Source organism: Parasteatoda tepidariorum, chromosome 2 (assembly GCF_043381705.1).
Source record: "Parasteatoda tepidariorum isolate YZ-2023 chromosome 2, CAS_Ptep_4.0, whole genome shotgun sequence".
Taxonomy (NCBI): domain Eukaryota; kingdom Metazoa; phylum Arthropoda; class Arachnida; order Araneae; family Theridiidae; genus Parasteatoda; species Parasteatoda tepidariorum.
Window position 1 is genome coordinate 1,443,363 of NC_092205.1, and position 17,775 is coordinate 1,461,137.

Below are 17,775 nucleotides of genomic sequence, written 5' to 3' on the forward strand. Positions count from 1 at the left end.
TTTATATTGTTATAACGTTATATTGTTGAAACAAATTTGATGAGTTCACATACTTAATTTAATATTTTCGCTTACCAAACGGAAGGATAGATTAACAACTTTTTTGTTGTTGCCTGCATCTCATTGTGCATGTAGCTGATCGTTAAGTTCTAAATCATTTAACAGATCTCTTTAACTGTAATTTATAACAGTATATTAATGTTATTTGCTCAAAAATAATAATTGTTAGACCACCTTTCTAAATAACTTTATCTTAAAATGTAAGGCAGATTTACATTATAATACTAATAAGAAAACAGCAATTCTCTTAGTTTTAAACTCTTGAATTAAAAGCGTAATAATAGCAGTACAGGAAAATAACTTTAAGTTAGGGATTCAAAAATATTTAAAGAAAAGCATGACTTTTATTAATTTTATGCTGACTACAACCAAAACAATAAGGAGACGAATGAGGAAAAACTGGATCACACCACGTGATTTTCTGGCCAATAAAAATGCACCGACAACAATGGAAAACTGCGACACCATCATTAGAATTTTATATATAGTAAGATTTATGGATTAAAGATAAGAAATGATTTTCTTACCGGTTTCCAATATTTCCATTTTGTTTTTAATTTTCTCCCTTCTTTTACTTCTTTTTTTTTTTAATAATTGTCGTTGAATAGCCAACCCAATTTCCAGTTTATGACTACCAACTCCGTAGCCTTGTATTTTTGAACACAATCCAGAAGACAAAGTAACTCTTCAATCAAGTATTGGGAGAAAATTTGCCTTCGTGGAGAACGTTTTGAAAGAACTAACACGTCTTTGCGTTAAGTGGACATGAAAATCACGAAAACCTACCACGGATAGTCTTGACGGATCTATGATCCGTCTGACACTGAGGATAATTTTTGTTAGCATTGCGCTCGGTGTGAGCCGTGGGCGGATTTCGTATGACCAACTATCACTTGGATTCGAAATCGAATCACCTCATTTGGAGGAGAGCACTCTATCCCCTAAACAACCACGGCTCTTCCATTTTGATATATATGTTACCGGCAAAGTTTGAAAGTCAACATTCTGCGGAATGTCAAGGCTTTGTTATGCCTAAACTAGTCAGTGCCTGAAAGGACTCTTATTTTTCACATTGTCTAAGCATTCAATGTAATGAAAAACCTCAAAGTATAAAATATGTGTATGATTCGTTTCGAATGTAATGAAATGTAATTCAAACGTCTTCGAAGCTTACCATATCAGAGCAAGTAGATTAATTTTAATTTCTTCATTTGTATATGAAAATTTTTGTTTCCCTTCATATGACATGGATTCTTCAAGGCATAAATTTTGTTTTATCTAACTTTCATTTTCTCTACGCATCTTGAATACATTTATTTAATGGCACTCTCATTTTTTTTTTACGAATAACATTTAAATTATTGAGGAATGCGCGTGATTTACAGAATAGCCTTATCAGGATCTTTTTTCTTACTTTGCCTAAATATCATTTGTCATTCTATGGAATGCATAGCTATTACATATAGTGTCTAGGGAAAGTATGTAATAATTCTTATATTTCGTACTTGGAAAAAAAAAAAAAAAAAAAAAAAAAAAAAAAAAAAAAACACCTGACATTCCATGCAATGTCATGGAATGCTGGTGTTTTATACTTTACCCCGGTAACAAATGTATTATTTATTGAATGCATTATTTATAAGAAAATGTATTATTTATTGAAGGGGTAAATCATGTGTTATTTTCTGAATATAAATTCATGTATCTAGTTTCAAAAAGTTTAATTTAGAATTATCAAATAATGTAATATCTCATTCTATCGAAATTGGATTTTTCCATTAAATAATCAGCACAATTTCCCATTAGAAAATGAGTATTTTTTCTGAGACTGCCGTTTTGCTATAAAAATTGCGAATAATAAAAAAATTAATAACAGTACATATTTTTACTTTTCAGAAGAAAATAATGTTTACTATTTGTTGAAATAAAAAAAAATTGTATTTTGCTTATAACCTGAAAGTTGTAAAAATCGCAGAATCAATTTATTGCAAATAAAGCTTCATATGACTTTTCCTCTGAATTCCTGTTTTTAATGTATGAGCAAATGTATATTTTGTAAACTCTATTTAAATAAAATTTATTGAGAGTAAATCAGAAAATTTCACAGTAAATTTTTTTTAAATTTGTGAAATTTTTTTTTACCGATAACTCAAAAATAATTTATTAAAAACTTTTGCAAATTTTCCGATTTGTAGATTTCTATATTTTAATGAAAGAAATACAGAATCATTCATTCAGGGGAAGGGGGTTGATTATGAGACGGACGCGCTGCCTAGTTCGATATCGAGGCTCGGAGAGGGGTTTCTAACTGCTGACTAAATAATAATAATAATAATAATAAAGTATAGTGTCTTTCTATTTGCATAATACCAGATTTCATTGCATACCCGTAATATTAATTCTTATCTTTCACTCCTGAACTTTAAGAATCGAAGGAAAGATCAAAGACGTAAAGCTTTTTCCAAAATAAAATTCGCAAAACATTAAGAAATTTCTACAAGTAAGGAAAATTACTTATTCCACCAGTAAGAAGAGGCTAAATTTTGGCTACTTTCTTTCGAATGAACCGCCATTCCTTAAACCAATCAATTACCAGTTCTTTCCGAGGGGACTAAGGGGTTGCTTTTTTTTCACTTCGCATAATTAGGTAAATAGACGCCTTCGTTGTAGGTGGCAGCACAATAACTCAGATAGCTTAGATTTAAAGTTCAAATTTCGTGATGTTTCGGCGCAATTTTTCTTCGTCAAATTTCAAAATATTTCGGTTTTTTTTTTTTTTTTTAAATGAAAGATAAGAATATAATCTTAATTTCCAGAGATTAAAAAATTCGATGAGAGAAAAACTACTATGGATAAAAATTGTTTGAAGTTGGATTAAGTTTTTTGAATTTAAAAAATAGTAAAAAATTTTTTTTATTTAATTTCCTCCACATTAATTAAGATATTTTTATTTTCTTTCGTTTCCAAAAAAACAGAATGTTATTATCTTGAAAATTGACGATTTTATGTAAGGCTGAACTGTCCATAGAATAACATGGGAGTTGCTTTTCTCCCGATCGAGCGAGCGAACGGCCTTAAAAGGGATTTCTTAGCAGTCCTTTCTTCAATTCTCTTTGTTCATTCTTGTAGTTTAATCACTCTTTCTTTTTCTTCCATTTGTAATTCACTTTTATATGGAGATGATGTTATTACTAGTTTTCTTCTTTCTCTTATCGGTCATTTTTTCTGGGAGCGGTCCTTTTACTTGAGGTACAGGTAGAACACACTTTGGAAGGATGGAAAAGGGTAGCTTAGGTCGATAACAAGAGAGTAATAATCCTAAAACTGCACACATCAGTCTGGTGTCCAACGCCTGGCTGGAGGTTCTTGTTGTTAGATCAGTGATGACAGGCAATGCAAATCTGGGAAGACGTTAAGAGTGTAAGGACTTAACTTATACCAGTTTTGCTAAACCTTTTAATGATAGTTTCTGCAACGGCTGCTCGTGAGTAGACTGTGTTGAACAGTTTTGTAATCTCGTAAATTGTAACGCACTTACCTGCATGGTTGAACAGCCATTTTCGAACTTCTTGTTCATAATACGTGCTCAGTGGAACCATGAAACTGACATCCAGGGGCTGAAGGCGATGAGTTGTATGTGGGGGAAAGGTTAAGATGATTACATTATTTTCTCTTGCCAAATTTACAAGTTCCAAACTTTTGGTGTGACTGTTGATTTGTCCATCAAGCAGCAACAGCACTGGTTTCTTATGCCTAGGGTTGGAAAATTCTACGAACTTTTGAAACCAAACAATGAAGGTTTTAGTGATCCAGCCGGTCTTGTACTGCATTTCAAACGATCCTGGGAAAGTATCATCCATGAGTCTTGGGTTTTCCTTCACAAAATACAAAAATAGGAGGGACGAATACCCCAGCTGCACTGATGAATGTTTCAACAGTAACCAAAACTCCTCATTCGGCTGAAGACAAGCTACCCACTTGCTTTCTGCCTCGTAGACAACACTTTTGAAGGTTGTTTGGCACTGTTAGAATTCCTGTTTCATCAACATTATAAATATCATTTGGAGTAATCTTATGTTTACTTAATAGAGAATTCAAAAAACTGCTTAACTGCAGTGCGATTAAACCCCTTTACTCGGACCATACTCGTGGGTTCTGGATTTCGGAGGCTAAGTTCTTTATGTCTGCCAAGAAATGATTACAACCAACACTTTCCAGCCATTTTTTTTCCTGTGTTAAAATTATGCTTAATATTGTTTCTCTCAGCTAATTCAAATGCTGGCATTCGTATGTCCATTAGAGTTATACCAAATAATCTCTCTTCTAGAGCCAATAGATGCTCATGCATTTTTTCTTGTTCAGAATTGAATACTGTCTCATATCTGTCCAACTTTTTCACTGCTGCCAATTCAGGGGTCAATGTATTTGTACGAGCCTTTTTTACCTTTCTTTCAATATAGTAATAATATTATAGTAGAAGTTTTAGGCCAACAAATTAGTAGGTGGATAAAACGGGACATAAAAAAACTCGATCCCGTTTTATCCAACTCATAAGTGTCCCGTTTTGCCAAACTCAAACACTTTTCAAAACAAACATGGCTGCTGCCTAAACGTGAAAGAAAAATTAGATTGACTAGACATGAGAATACTCGTTAATAAATGCCTCATCAAATGTAATACTCACCGGAATTGTAACCCCATTTACATACGCAGTACAATCAGAAAAACAAAGCACATAAATGTAGAAAATGGGAGTAAAAAAGCTCTGAGACCTACAACTTTCTATCAACTAGTGATCTCGAGACGGGACGCACTGAAAATGATATAATCACAGCCAAATAACAAGTTTCTGTCGTCGTCCGCTAGATAGCTGCAATAGTTTGGTCTCTAGGCGGCGTATCCCGTTTTATCCAACTCTCCCCTACAAGAGCTAGCTTTATACCAAGATGCAATTTCTAATTTATCTCTTATATTTAGAATTTGCAAAAGTTGTCAAAACTATTTGCAAAATGCTACATCTTCATAGAAAATGTAGCATATTTGCTTTATGTTCTTGCATTAATTATAGTATCACATTAAAATATTATAATATCTCGCCTTCTGCGAACGAATACTTAAGGGTAAGCAAGTAAGTTTTGCAACACACCTATTTCACTTAAATTTTCTGACTTGCAACATTCTTGATCCAAAATCATGAAAATAGAGTAGGATCAAGAGAGTGCAAGGTTTACATTGCATAATTGTATGCAAATCAAACTCACAGGAAAATTACTTTATTGATGAGGAAGACACGAAGCAAATAAGTACGATGGCATGTGATCTCAGACAATCTGAAAACAAACATTAGCATGGAAGTTATTTAAACTTTCAAATAATATACAAAATGACAAAAGTAAACTTTTACTATTACATTTAATAATATATGCAAACCCTCTCTCTAGCCACAGGTTCATCCCAAACAGATGTAAATGAAAAAAACCCAAATATAAACGACTAGTAACGTCTGTGGAGTGTCTCATAAAATGTAGTGTTTTAACTCACACCAACGTGCTTTCTCTGGAGTTTGCGTTATCTATATCAAGATGTCACAATAGGCTGAACCACTTAATGATTTGCTATATATTTTAATAAGTATCCTTAACAGAGTTAGACCCTGTAGACATTTTAGTGCTGAAAAGGTCATTAATAAAGAATTATAAGGGTGGGAACACATCTGATATTTTTAAAACTCTTTGTGTTTTTCATGAAAATAGAGGCAAGTCAAAATGTTTGCCCAGTCGGTACCTTTAGAACTGAAATTTATTTATAACAAAATAAATTAAAAAGGAAAATAGAGTCAATTAAATGGCAGCCAATATGGATATCATACCTGCTTGTTATTGGTATATCACCAAGCTGAAGTGTCACTCTTGGAAATTTCTCATTAGCTGAATAGAAAAGCAGAGCTCATTCTAGGCAGAAAAAAGGGCAGGGTGCAGAAGTTTAAAAAAGGGCATTATTATTCTAAAAAGGCAATAATTTCTTTATATGGGCTATACACGTTCTATTAAAAAACATTGTCAATTAGTAAAGGATTTTTTTTTTTAACTTTACTAAAAGTAGCAAGGCAATCATATTAATTACTAATTTTTATTAATAAATTAACTTATATATCGAGTTNACATTTTAGTGCTGAAAAGGTCATTAATAAAGAATTATAAGGGTGGGAACACATCTGATATTTTTAAAACTCTTTGTGTTTTTCATGAAAATAGAGGCAAGTCAAAATGTTTGCCCAGTCGGTACGTTTAGAACTGAAATTTCAAGAGCTGGTATTTATTTATAACAAAATAAATTAAAAAGGAAAATAGAGTTAATTAAATGGCAGCCAATATGGACATCATACCTGCTTGTTATTGGTATATCACCAAGCTGAAGTGTCACTCTTGGGAAATTTCTCATTAAGCTAATTTCTCATAAGGAAATTTCTCATTAGCTGAATAGAAAAGTATATATATATATATATACATAAACCAGATTCTTTGAAATCCATAATTCTGAAAAACTAGAATATTTATAAAAATAACATAAAAAACAGCATATAATTTATAAACTAATATATTTTTATTTCTTAATATAAGTCATCAGCTGTACAAGAACTGGAATATAATTTTGAAAATGCCCAATTCCATTTTATAATGAAATGAAAAGATTCAAGACAAACAATTCTTTATACAGAATAAAGGAAAAATTAATCTAGCAACTTTTTTCTATTTTACATCGTAGAAAATAAATAGGATCGATGTGATACTTTAATTTATAATGAACAGATGTCAGTTAGTAAACAAAATTTATATAAGAGCGTCATTCACGCAAAGAATAAACATTGCACACTGATCATTTAAATAAAAGCATTCCATGACATGAATAACCAACCAGATTGTAAAGACATAGATGTTATGAATCACAATATGCTATAGATACATTTTTACACAGCTTTTGAATTACATAACAAACAGAAATAAATTTATGCTACGTAGCAATAGGAATCTTTTTCAACTCTTTTCAAATACTCTTTTTCAATCAATATATCAATGCATTTTTTTATAACAGGAATTTTAGGATTAAATCTTTGGGACAACTGATTGAGGACCTCCGACAACAGAATGTGGTGTTTGACGACCTTTCGAATTTTCGCTATCCGGACGATAGCAGCTTGAATCAAGAGCTTCCTGTCCTCTTCAACATGCCTGTGAACAGTTTCTTGCTCTGATTTAGTTTCAGACTTTATCGGAACGTTGATGTTCACTTTGAGTTTTTTGTTTCGATACGAAAGCGACAGAGAAACTTGAGAACTCGTGTTTACAGTGTTACCTTCCTCAATTTTTAGCAATTTCAGCTTTACGAGAGCCTGTAGTACTTGCAGCAGAATGTCTGAACGTATTCCTGTGCTTTCTTCAAGCTGAGAAACAGATAGAGAATCTGAAGAATTAAACTGAAGCAGAACGGCCATTTGAAAGGTTGAAGTCTGAAATGTGTAAGGTTTATCAAAACATTTAGAAACTAATTCTCCTCGAGACATGCCGTGCAGCCAGGTTAGTTTCCTTCCACTATAACGTGTACAGTAAAAATTTGTAAACTGCTGAACACTTTGCTCGAGCTCCTGGGGAAGTGAAAAAGTGAGAGTTTGATGAAAAGGCCATGAAGATGAACTGATAACATTAATGCTGAAGTCAACATCAAGGGGTGGGCCAGAATTTTTAAAGTTTTCATTCAAATCTCTGCTCACACAAACATCTTGAAACATTCGCTGCAATTTAGCGGTATATTCGAATCCACACGCCTCCCGTAGCTTTGCAATCATAATAGTCTCGGCATCGTCATTACCAGAGACACTCATTTGCTGAACGAGTCTTTTAGCCAACATTTTACTATAAAAACTCTGAAATATATCTTTTTCTTCAATGTATTTAAATATAGTCATAGCCTGGTTCAAATTATCCACAATCTCCATCTCTTCAGCATCACGGGGTTTCTTTTTCAATAATAAGTCACAGTATTTTGCTAAAAGTTCAGCTGATTTACTAGATGATCCACTGCTCTCCGTAACCGAATTTTTGTTAATGAATCTCTCACAAGCCTTATCCAAAGCAGTGGCAAATCCAGCCTCACTTTCAAAAGCAGTGATGACAATCGAATTGAACCTTTGGTGTATTTCGAGAATAGAATTAATATATGTTTTAGGATCGTTCGAATCGTTATATTTCTCGATGGCCTCGAGTCCTTGCTGTGTAACATATTCTTGAAATTGAACCTTTAATTGATCGAGTCCCCCTAAAACCCTATAAAGAAGTTGGTACATACGCTTAAGGTCATCTATTTTATTATAAGATAACAGTGTTTGAAATTCAGAATGAAAAGTTTCCATGTATTTAGATATCACAATATTCTCGAGAATGCGGACGAGGGCTTCGAGTGTGGACTCGTGCAAATATAACTGTGCTCTCCGCTGTTCTTCGAGAAACCAGATTTCGATTTTTTTCATGAACTCAGAGACAGGATTCTTTCTAACAATGGATGCACTTTCAGTAACATAAAAAATTTCCGTTTCAGCGAGGAAAGCTGTTTCAAATGCCTCTTTATACAAGTATAAACTAGGATGCTCAGAGTATGGATCGGAGCAATTAATTCCCATTTCAATATAGGAGTTTAAAGCAATACTGATGAGCCTGGTATTGACAGTTTCCCCATTTCTTTCCTTTTCAATGAGTTTAAGTACAGCACTAGACATTCGTCTTTTTAACGGATCCAACAGATAGTCTCTCCAAGAAACCAGAGCTAAATGATATACCTCTAACACTTCGATTCGACTCTTTTCTCTCTCACGGCGTACCCAATGTCTATTGAGATAAGCACAGACACCACTTAAAACTTTGCTTGAGAAACGATAGTCTTGCCATAATTGCATATAGTGCGTCAGCAGTGGTTCGTCAATAAAGTCGTCACATTTCTCATACACAGATCGGAGATAAGTGCGGAAAAAATTAGTCAATTTCTTATGCAGTTGATTGTTGTTGGATGGGGCACATCCGTAAGTAGCACTTGTGCAGAAATCATACACTAAAGTATATAGTCGTAAATAATCAGATTTTGAAATATCATTAGCATAAATTTGTTCGATACCAGATTTCAAGTCTGCCCACATATCATCCAAGGAATTTTCAGTTCTAGCACACATTATTAAACTTTAAATAGACGCTTCTGAATGAATCATAGAATCGGGTCAATGAATTCGTGAATTAAAACAAAGTGTTAAGTTAATCATGATGATATGGAAGAAAGTAAATGGACTTGAAGTTTCGAACTGAAGAATATATTTAAGTAGAAATTTAAAAATACAACCAATTATTTACTTTCTAACAGCTTGACACTTACGTCTTCAGAAAAGTACAATAACAATCGTGAAAGGGTGGGTACGGTTAAAACGTCATAGCAGATTCATTTCCTACTTAAAATTCAAAACAAAATTCACCCTTTAATTTGGAATATATTGTCTTGCAGTCTTTTTTTAAATAAAGATTAAAACTCTTTTACTAGCAATAAAACTTTAATCTATGAAAAAGTTATTGAAAAGGAAATTTTTTTTTTTTATATTTACTTAGATTAATAGAAGGTTCTGGCAACAGATCTCCATTGAAATGAAAAGAAGTAAAAAAAAAAAAATTGTTTTCATGTTTTCAATATTTTAAAATGTAAACAAAAAGGACATTTTAATGGGAAATTAAGTATTATTTTTAAAACAAATTAATAAGAAAAAAATCTTTAAATTTTCTTAGTATATTACTATGTCTTTAGCAGATAGCTCGACAAGTAAAGCTAATGACTACTTTTCAAGATTGGAAGTCGATGGCGAAGATGGTATTAATTTTTATTTGTAGAAAATGTGTAGCTACTTCTTTTTCTGTTTGCGATTAAATTTTATTTTATAGTTAAATAAAAGTTTTTAGTGGAGATTGATGAGTCCGCATAACTTAATAAGTTATGTTGTGATCATTGAAACTTATAAGCGCTTGCATTTTTTAAAATTTATTTTTATCAAAGCTTACCTTTTTTCGGGGATATTTCCGTGTCCTGATCTGTTGCGCTAACTACAATCGCCAAGGTGCCAAATGGATTTTAAACTTGCAAATTTTTTAGAAAGTAACATGTAGATGTTTGCCCGGGGGTGGCTACGAGTTATACAATTCAAGTTGGTCCCTTTCTGTGATGTTTTTTTAGTTTCTCACAGGCCGCTGGTCTGAAGTTGCCAAGACTTGGCGATTATTCTGCACCAGATCAGGATATGGAAATCTCCCTAATTAGGAAAAGGACCTACTTAGGTCCAGTAATGATTATTCAGCTATTTCTAAGGCTGAAACTAATTCCAGACAAGCCAATACATATCAAGCCAGTGGTTGTGGAAATTTAAGTCTAGCTCCGAAAACAACAGAAAATTTAAGATTCAGATTTAGAACTAAGGGAGTTGCCACTTTCCTTAGTGAAGATCAGTGCTTGCTGTCTTGAAAAGAAATTTCAAGCCTTTTAAGTGCATTATGATGAAGATAAGCAACCGCAAATCTGCACTTATGTACCAGCAACTGATGACTATTCTTGATGTTTTTAATTCATTTGAATAAAGTAAGGGGATTTTTTCATCGAGAAGTTACTGGATTCCGATACTTAAGCAGAGGAGTCAACTGTAATGTTACTGATGTCAGAGTTTTCGCCATGCTCTATTACATTGCTCCAGCTAATCATCTTGCTGTGCTCGACCTCAATCATGATACCTCTGCTCTAAAGATAGAAATTTACTTGTCTTATGCTGACGAACATCTAGTGAGTTCTCAGGCTGCCCTGCAAAAAAATGTAAGACTACTAATATACAACCTGCCATGCCAAAATATCTTGAATTATTCATCATCCAGAAACTATAAGAACTGCTGATGTTCTGAAAAGACTGATTTCAAATTAGGGCTTTTTACTATTCCAAGCAGTAACATCTTAAGCAGAGAGTTAACTCCCAATTCTCAATCTCTTCACTTTTTGTTTTAAAATTAGCTCAGCTTTTTTAGAGCTCAGCTCCTGGTACCCCTATCACCTGTGTATCACCTTATAGATTATGTTTTTTTAATGAGTGGCATTTTCTTCCAAAAAGAATTTTGATTAGAAATTGTTTGAAAAAAGAATGGAATATTCAAATTAAAGAAATAAAATATTTTGTAAATGTTTTTTTTTTTATATAAAAAGTAATTAAAACAATGATTTCTAATATTTTCAAGGATATTATATGAATTCAGGGTTTCCGCTACGTTAGCTTTTTTCGCAAAATGCAAAAAGACCCCTCAAAAATGCTAAAATTCAACAAAGCATTTTTGCTAAAGGATTTTACTAAATTCCATTTAAAAAAAGCTTCTGCGAAAAACCATGACGCTAACATCCATGAAAAAAACTTGATCAAACAAGGAGAAAAAATCTAAATATCTTTCGCAAGAAGAACCATGACGCTAGCGTTCACGAAAAAAACGTGATCAAACGAGATGAACCATAGCGATCAACAAAAATGGCTAGAATATATGAGTTTCACCGAGAAGAAAAGAAAAATAAACTAACCACAAGATTTTGATAAATAATAAATGTGTTTTTTTTTTGTTATAGGTATTCTTTTTGATATTCTTGTACATTAAGCTATTCTTTGTCAGATAACTTACAGTACTTGTTTGATATAAAGTAATTTTATAAGCCTAATGGCATTTTAGCATTTTGCTAAAACTTTTTTTCAGATTTTAGCTTTTTTGCTAATGAATTTTTAGACTCAGCTTAAACCTTGTATGAATTTTGGGGGGATGCTTCCTTGTCGGTACCAAACTACACGCCAACTACAATTCCCAAGGTGCTAGAGAAGTTTATTTTAAACTTGCAAAATGTACATATATAAATATATATCTATATATTTTTGCCCTGGGGTATCTATAAATTGAACCCTTCAAGTTAAACTCTGTTTAAGATTTTTTTTTTAAAGTTTCTATTAAGGCATTGCCAGTAAGTTTTTGGTGTAAATACTGCTACATAAATTGTCCCCAAATATTATTAATCACATTTATAATTTTTTCAAACCACTACATATTTTGACGATAGTAGTTGCCGCAAAGATGTATTGATAAGGAAAAGGAATTTGGGAAACAAGTATATTCTAATGTTTGAAAGCTTTATTTTAATACTATGTCTGAGAGAAGTAAGTAGATAAGAATGTAATTTTTTTCAAACTAAAAAAAAAGTTTTTTGTAATCTATGTCTTTTTTCTCCTCAAAATTACAAGGACACTTCCATAACAGAACCAATGTGGCTGATTATCAATGTCTTGTTTTTAAATATTACATTCATATCATAAAATGTCTATTTTATATCTTCATTATAAAGACATCAGACAGTTATGAAGATTTTTTTTTTCTTTTCTAGTTGGTGAATTCATTGACCACTGGGATACTGGTGAACTTTTATTTCTTGCATCTTCAGTTCAAAGGAGTGATAGGAATTGGTATGTTTACATTTTATTTTCCTTTTATTTATTTTTAATAAAACTTTTTGTTCTGTTATGTTATGTGGCTTTATATTTTTACTATTATTTTTTAATATCTTGTTATGTATATTTTAATTTGTAATAAGACTAGATTATTCAGTTCTAATCAATAAAAATATATTTTCCAAGTCTGGCAAAAACCAGTTGTCCAATGCAATGTAATTTTTATACTCCTAGCATTTATTAAAATTAACTGGTTACTTAACTACAAANGATTTTATTAAAATGTTTCGATATCAAAGATTAAAAAGTCGGGAAATTTATAAACTTTCTTCAAAAATTTACGCGTCCCGCGGGCCGCGTAGCGGTCATTTTTTTGCGTCCGATTTCAATTTTTTGCGTATTTTACGCGCTATAGCGCGTAAATGTCTTCCATGCCTTAACTAAATTGGTAGTTGTTCGAAGTAACTTTACAGTACAGTAATTTCGCAGAGATATGCCGCTGCATTTATAATTTAAAATATTAAATTTTGGTATATGTGGCGTATCTAATGGGGTAGCTCATCCGGTGCTTTTTTTTTACTACTTGAGCTTGAAAATTCTACTTTGTTGAATTGATTCTCCAAAACTTCATTTTTACTCTTCATCTTTTTATCTTTTGCAGTGGTTTATTTTTATAATCAATAATAATTTAAAGAATTACAATGCAGGTGAAAGATAGTTTGCAAGTTTTAATCAAAGAAGCTCTCCCGCAATCACTCAGAATAGTCTCTTACAGGGATCGACAGATGTACTATTTCCCCTTTCTTCTGCTGCAGGTGTAAAGCAGAAAAAAAAAGTGACCGAAAAGTATTCTAGTCATTAGAAATGCTTAAATGATTTATCTTGAAAGTCAAGTTTGTCTCCACTTTCAGCTGAAAGTCAACTTCTTTATTTTTACTCTTGGAAACATACGATTTCAAAATTTAGAGATGTTCGAGTAAAATGATGAAACATAATTAGTGCGTGGATAAAAGAAGAATGCATAAACTGCTTTATTTATTCTATATTATTGTTTATTTTAACAAATTTTAGCTTCTTAATCATTTGATTTATTTCTAACTGGGATATTATAAATTAATTATTAAATAAATAATGCTCTCGTGATCATTTTATGCTTTAATTTTGTGCAAAACGAGATTATTTACTTATTTTTATATCTATTTTTTAAAAATTATTTTTAAGGCTTTTAGCTGTTTACACAAATTACAATAAAGTGACATAGTGCGATTAGTCTATCTAGTACAGTTTTGTGTCTAGTAAGATTCTTTTTGTCAATGTATTATATTCTGATAATCAGGATGTATAGTGTTTTTAGAAAGCACTTGAAGGTGCTCATTTTAGATTTTTATTTTTATTAAAGCACTTATACTTTTTTCATTATATGTTTTTAAAAAGTGCTGAATATTCCTTTTTTCAAAATGCGATACTTTTTCTTTACTATGTCGGTTTCTGCCACGAATTATGCAAAAAGTGTGGTTTACATAATTCATTCAACCACAATCCATTTCTCTGTATCGTCAGTCCGTAGTATATGAAAGTGCCAATCATTTGATATGTTTGATAAAATACTTGCAGGTCCGCATGTGCGTATACTAATCTGGATATGGTGGGAAGGATTCTTACACTCTCATGTGTAACTCAGTTGTAATTTGCAGGAGATTCTTGATTTTTAGGCTTAATTTTTTGCCCTCTGAAATCAAACTGAAAAATCTTTCAAATTTTTAATGTTTTTCGCGGAGAAAAGCTAAACATTGCCAGAATTTTTTTCCCCAATAGCAAAAGAAAATTTTACTATTTCTCTTGTTAATTTCATTGGTGAAGTGCCATTGTTTTTGTCACTGGCGAACCAATGGCCTACTCGCTTTCTTTCGTTTATAGATCAGTACCTTAATCCTTGCTATTGACTTTGAGATCATTCACTAATTATGTATTATGATGTGGGTCCAGAGAAGTCAACAGTCACAAAGCTTCATCACCTCAAAATTTCCATTATTTTGAAATCCATCTTTCCTTGTTATTTTAGGGTCTCAGTAGCCAGAGGTCTGAAACTTTATGGAGAACAAACACGTCCTTCAGATTTTTATACACCTAAAGTATGTTTTATTTAACTTCTTATGTATAAATTTGAAAAGTAAATGTAATTCTTTCATTGAATATTTTTATAAACAATGTAATTCATCGCTATGAATAAATGAATGTTCTTTTTAAAAATATTAATTGAAAATGTTGATTTTATTTGTTTCCTGATTTAGAATTGTGCTCTGCAGTACACAAAATTACTTAGTGAAATTGATGAAGATTCTAAGTGAGTTCATACATTTTTGTAATAAAATGGTTCAATACAGATTGTCTAAATAAATTCAATAAAATTTTTTTTTTCTGGTGACATAGAAAAAAATCTGTACCTAGAACAGAGAGGGAAACTTCAGAAGCTATGCTTGTCAAAAACCTAACTGACAAACGATTAAGCGAGCTTGCATGGTTAAATCAGCAAACCAAATCTGCCGCAAAGTAAGTAATATAATCAGTTTCAAAATAATGTTTCACATTGTTATTAATAAGCTATATGCTGTTTGAGAAACTGTTTCCTCTAATTTTTATATAAACTAAGAAGGAAAATGATGAAGTCTTCCACTACTTTTTCATAACTATTAAAAGTAAACTCCTAATCTGGACATGATCCGATTTTCAATAGAATTGTTCTTAGAAGTGAGTCATTTTTAAAAAATGAAAATTGTACTCATTTTTTTTAAACCTCATTATTATTTTTTAAAACCCCAGAGATATATTAAAAATTGGTCTTCTCCTGACCTATTTAAAAAGATGCTTGTTTTTTAGAGGTATCAGGGAAGAAGGTTTTAACTAAAGTATAATTACAAATGTACGTTCAAAGTTATTATTAATTTTTAGTATTTTTATCCACCATCGAAGGTACTGTTATTTTACAATATACATTTCCTGATTAGTTCAGAGTATTTAAGGTTATGATTGTGAAGAACAGGGGCTGCTTGAAGTCCACCCACCTAGGTTGGAATGTAAAGGCGTCCTGTGTGTAATACTCACCTCTATCATGCCTTAATCATGATCTTTTGACTGTTGCCAGAGTACTTTTACTAAACATATTGGAGTATAAATCAACCCCCTGTTTTTTTTTATGTGATAACAAATTTCTGGTTTGTCGGGTGTATAGGTGGATCGCTAAAAAAAAAACAGGATTAAAATTTTTGAAATTAAAAACAAAAATTTACAAAATTTTTTCAAAATATAAGTGTTTCACAAATTTCTCTCTGGTTGTTCAAATAAATATGCATAACATTATTGAATCTATTACAGATAATGTTCTGGAGTTTTTCATTCAGGGTATCCGCACACCTGGAAAGTCATGAATTTTGGTATTGAACAAAATTTGACATGAAATGTCAGGATTTTAACTATTTTTTTAAGAAAAATCATGGAAAGTCATGGATTAAGGTAGCCGAAAAATCTAATATTTGAAATGGAATTTACCCCCTCCCCCTCCAAATTCATGGTGCTCCGAATATTTTAATTAGCAAAAAAATCCCCATCACGGTCATATTTTATTAAAATATGAAATGTTTTTATCATTTTCTTTAAAAATTATGGTGTTCTTTCAAAAAATGAAATGAAAGAAAAAACATCACTTCTAGAGGGAATTATCTTCTAAACTTCTGTGATTTCAGAATTTTTATTTTATCAATTTAAAATTCTTGCTGAAAAAAGCCAGTCGTAGGCGAATTTTTTTAAATTCCGAAATGAGAACGGAAAAGTCAGGAATATTTTTTTTTCTTTCTAAGAAGAGTATCTTTAGAATATAATTCTGCAGAAAAAAAAAGTAAAAAAATTATTTGCTTTTGTATTTTTCAACTGTTTTATTGCTTCAACTCTTTCTTTACTTTGTTTTTTAAATTTAAAATCTATAAATATGAAGATGCAGAGTATAACAGTTTTGGTTACACCTATCATTTCAATTAATGTTATTATAATGCCTTTTTAAATTTATTGTTGTGTTTTTGTCCGAGAAAATATTAACTTTGTTAAGTCGTGAAAAATTCTTGGAATTAAACATAGAAAGTCATGGATTTGAAAATCTAAAATGTGGCAGATACCTTGTTTATTGTAAGTTTTCATTGTCTTATACACTTTGAAATACTCTTAATATCAAGTTTTCTTAATTTTTTCTGATTGTAATTTAAAGTGTTTCTAAAAAACCCTTAAATGCGTACAGAAAATATGATAAAAGCGAATTCAAAATGACTTGCATATAACTTATTAAAATGAGTTTTTGAAAGGTGTAAATTGATTCATATCTATTTCATTGTTTATAAGGAATCGATATTTCACAATCAACAAATGTCTGACTTAAATGAACGTAGGTCGACTCCCTGATTTTCGCAAAATTTGGGGGTTTCAAAAGCCAGCTCCTACGTTCGTATGCATCGTAATCATGTGGAAACAGAGTTTAGTTGCTGTGATGGAAAGAAAATTCTGAAAAAAACTTTTTTTTATTACATTTTAGTTTCCATTTTTAAATGCTTTTCAATTCAATGCCAAATGTGTTGACTACAGAAAAACTTGACCTGATTCCAAAAAGTGTTGAATTTTTCTTGTTTAAAATTTTAATAATTTTAATTGTATTATTAACAATTTATTAATTTTTGAATTTTAATTTGTAAATTTTTGTATAAACGAAGTAAAAATATTTTTGACGTATTTAAGTCTTAAAAACACTTTAAAATGCAGAAGTCCCCTTTGAATGCTTTGGTGTACAAGGATTTTGATAACATTAACTGATTGATAACAATAAGCAAATTGAGAAATTAGATAAATTTACAAATGTATTAATTTTTCCAAGTGGAAACTGAGATTCGACTTATTTTTCGTAATTTATCAGTTTTTTGTTTTAATGTTAAATCAGTTTGCTTTCAGCTATCGTCAAACTCTATGAAAGCAAGCAGGATCGTTAACACACTCATTCTTGGTTCAGATAAAACCTCACTTTACATAAAGACATTTCTATTTATCTGTTATTGCATGACCACTCTAGGCTAAAAGAGGGTTCAAACAATGTTGCAGATCCCTCTAAATACACGGTGAATAATTCTTTAGAAGTTTAGAGGATT

At 31.3% G+C, this 17,775-nt stretch overlaps 2 protein-coding genes across 3 annotated transcripts in view; one reads left to right on the top strand and one right to left on the bottom strand.

Moving 5' to 3' along the window:
- Positions 1-6,638: 6,638 nt before the first annotated feature.
- On the bottom strand, positions 6,639-9,511 carry LOC107451966 (cullin-1). The gene has a single exon (XM_043050111.2). It carries the CDS (start codon positions 9,272-9,274, stop codon positions 7,064-7,066), a length of 2,211 nt encoding a protein of 736 aa, XP_042906045.1. The 5' UTR covers positions 9,275-9,511; the 3' UTR covers positions 6,639-7,063.
- A 203-nt stretch (positions 9,512-9,714) lies between these two features.
- Positions 9,715-17,775, top strand: part of LOC107451879 (bromodomain-containing protein 8) — a 67,747-nt gene continuing 59,686 nt past the window's right edge. Inside the window, exons 1-5 of one of the 2 annotated variants that reach the window (XM_043050110.2) lie at positions 9,715-9,954; positions 12,532-12,610; positions 14,658-14,727; positions 14,887-14,939; positions 15,026-15,145. In XM_043050110.2, the coding sequence (XP_042906044.1) occupies positions 9,882-9,954; positions 12,532-12,610; positions 14,658-14,727; positions 14,887-14,939; positions 15,026-15,145 (395 nt within the window). In that variant the 5' untranslated portion in view covers positions 9,715-9,881. The remainder of the gene's footprint in view (positions 9,955-12,531; positions 12,611-14,657; positions 14,728-14,886; positions 14,940-15,025; positions 15,146-17,775) is intronic. The other variant, XM_043050109.2, reaches the window with a different exon arrangement.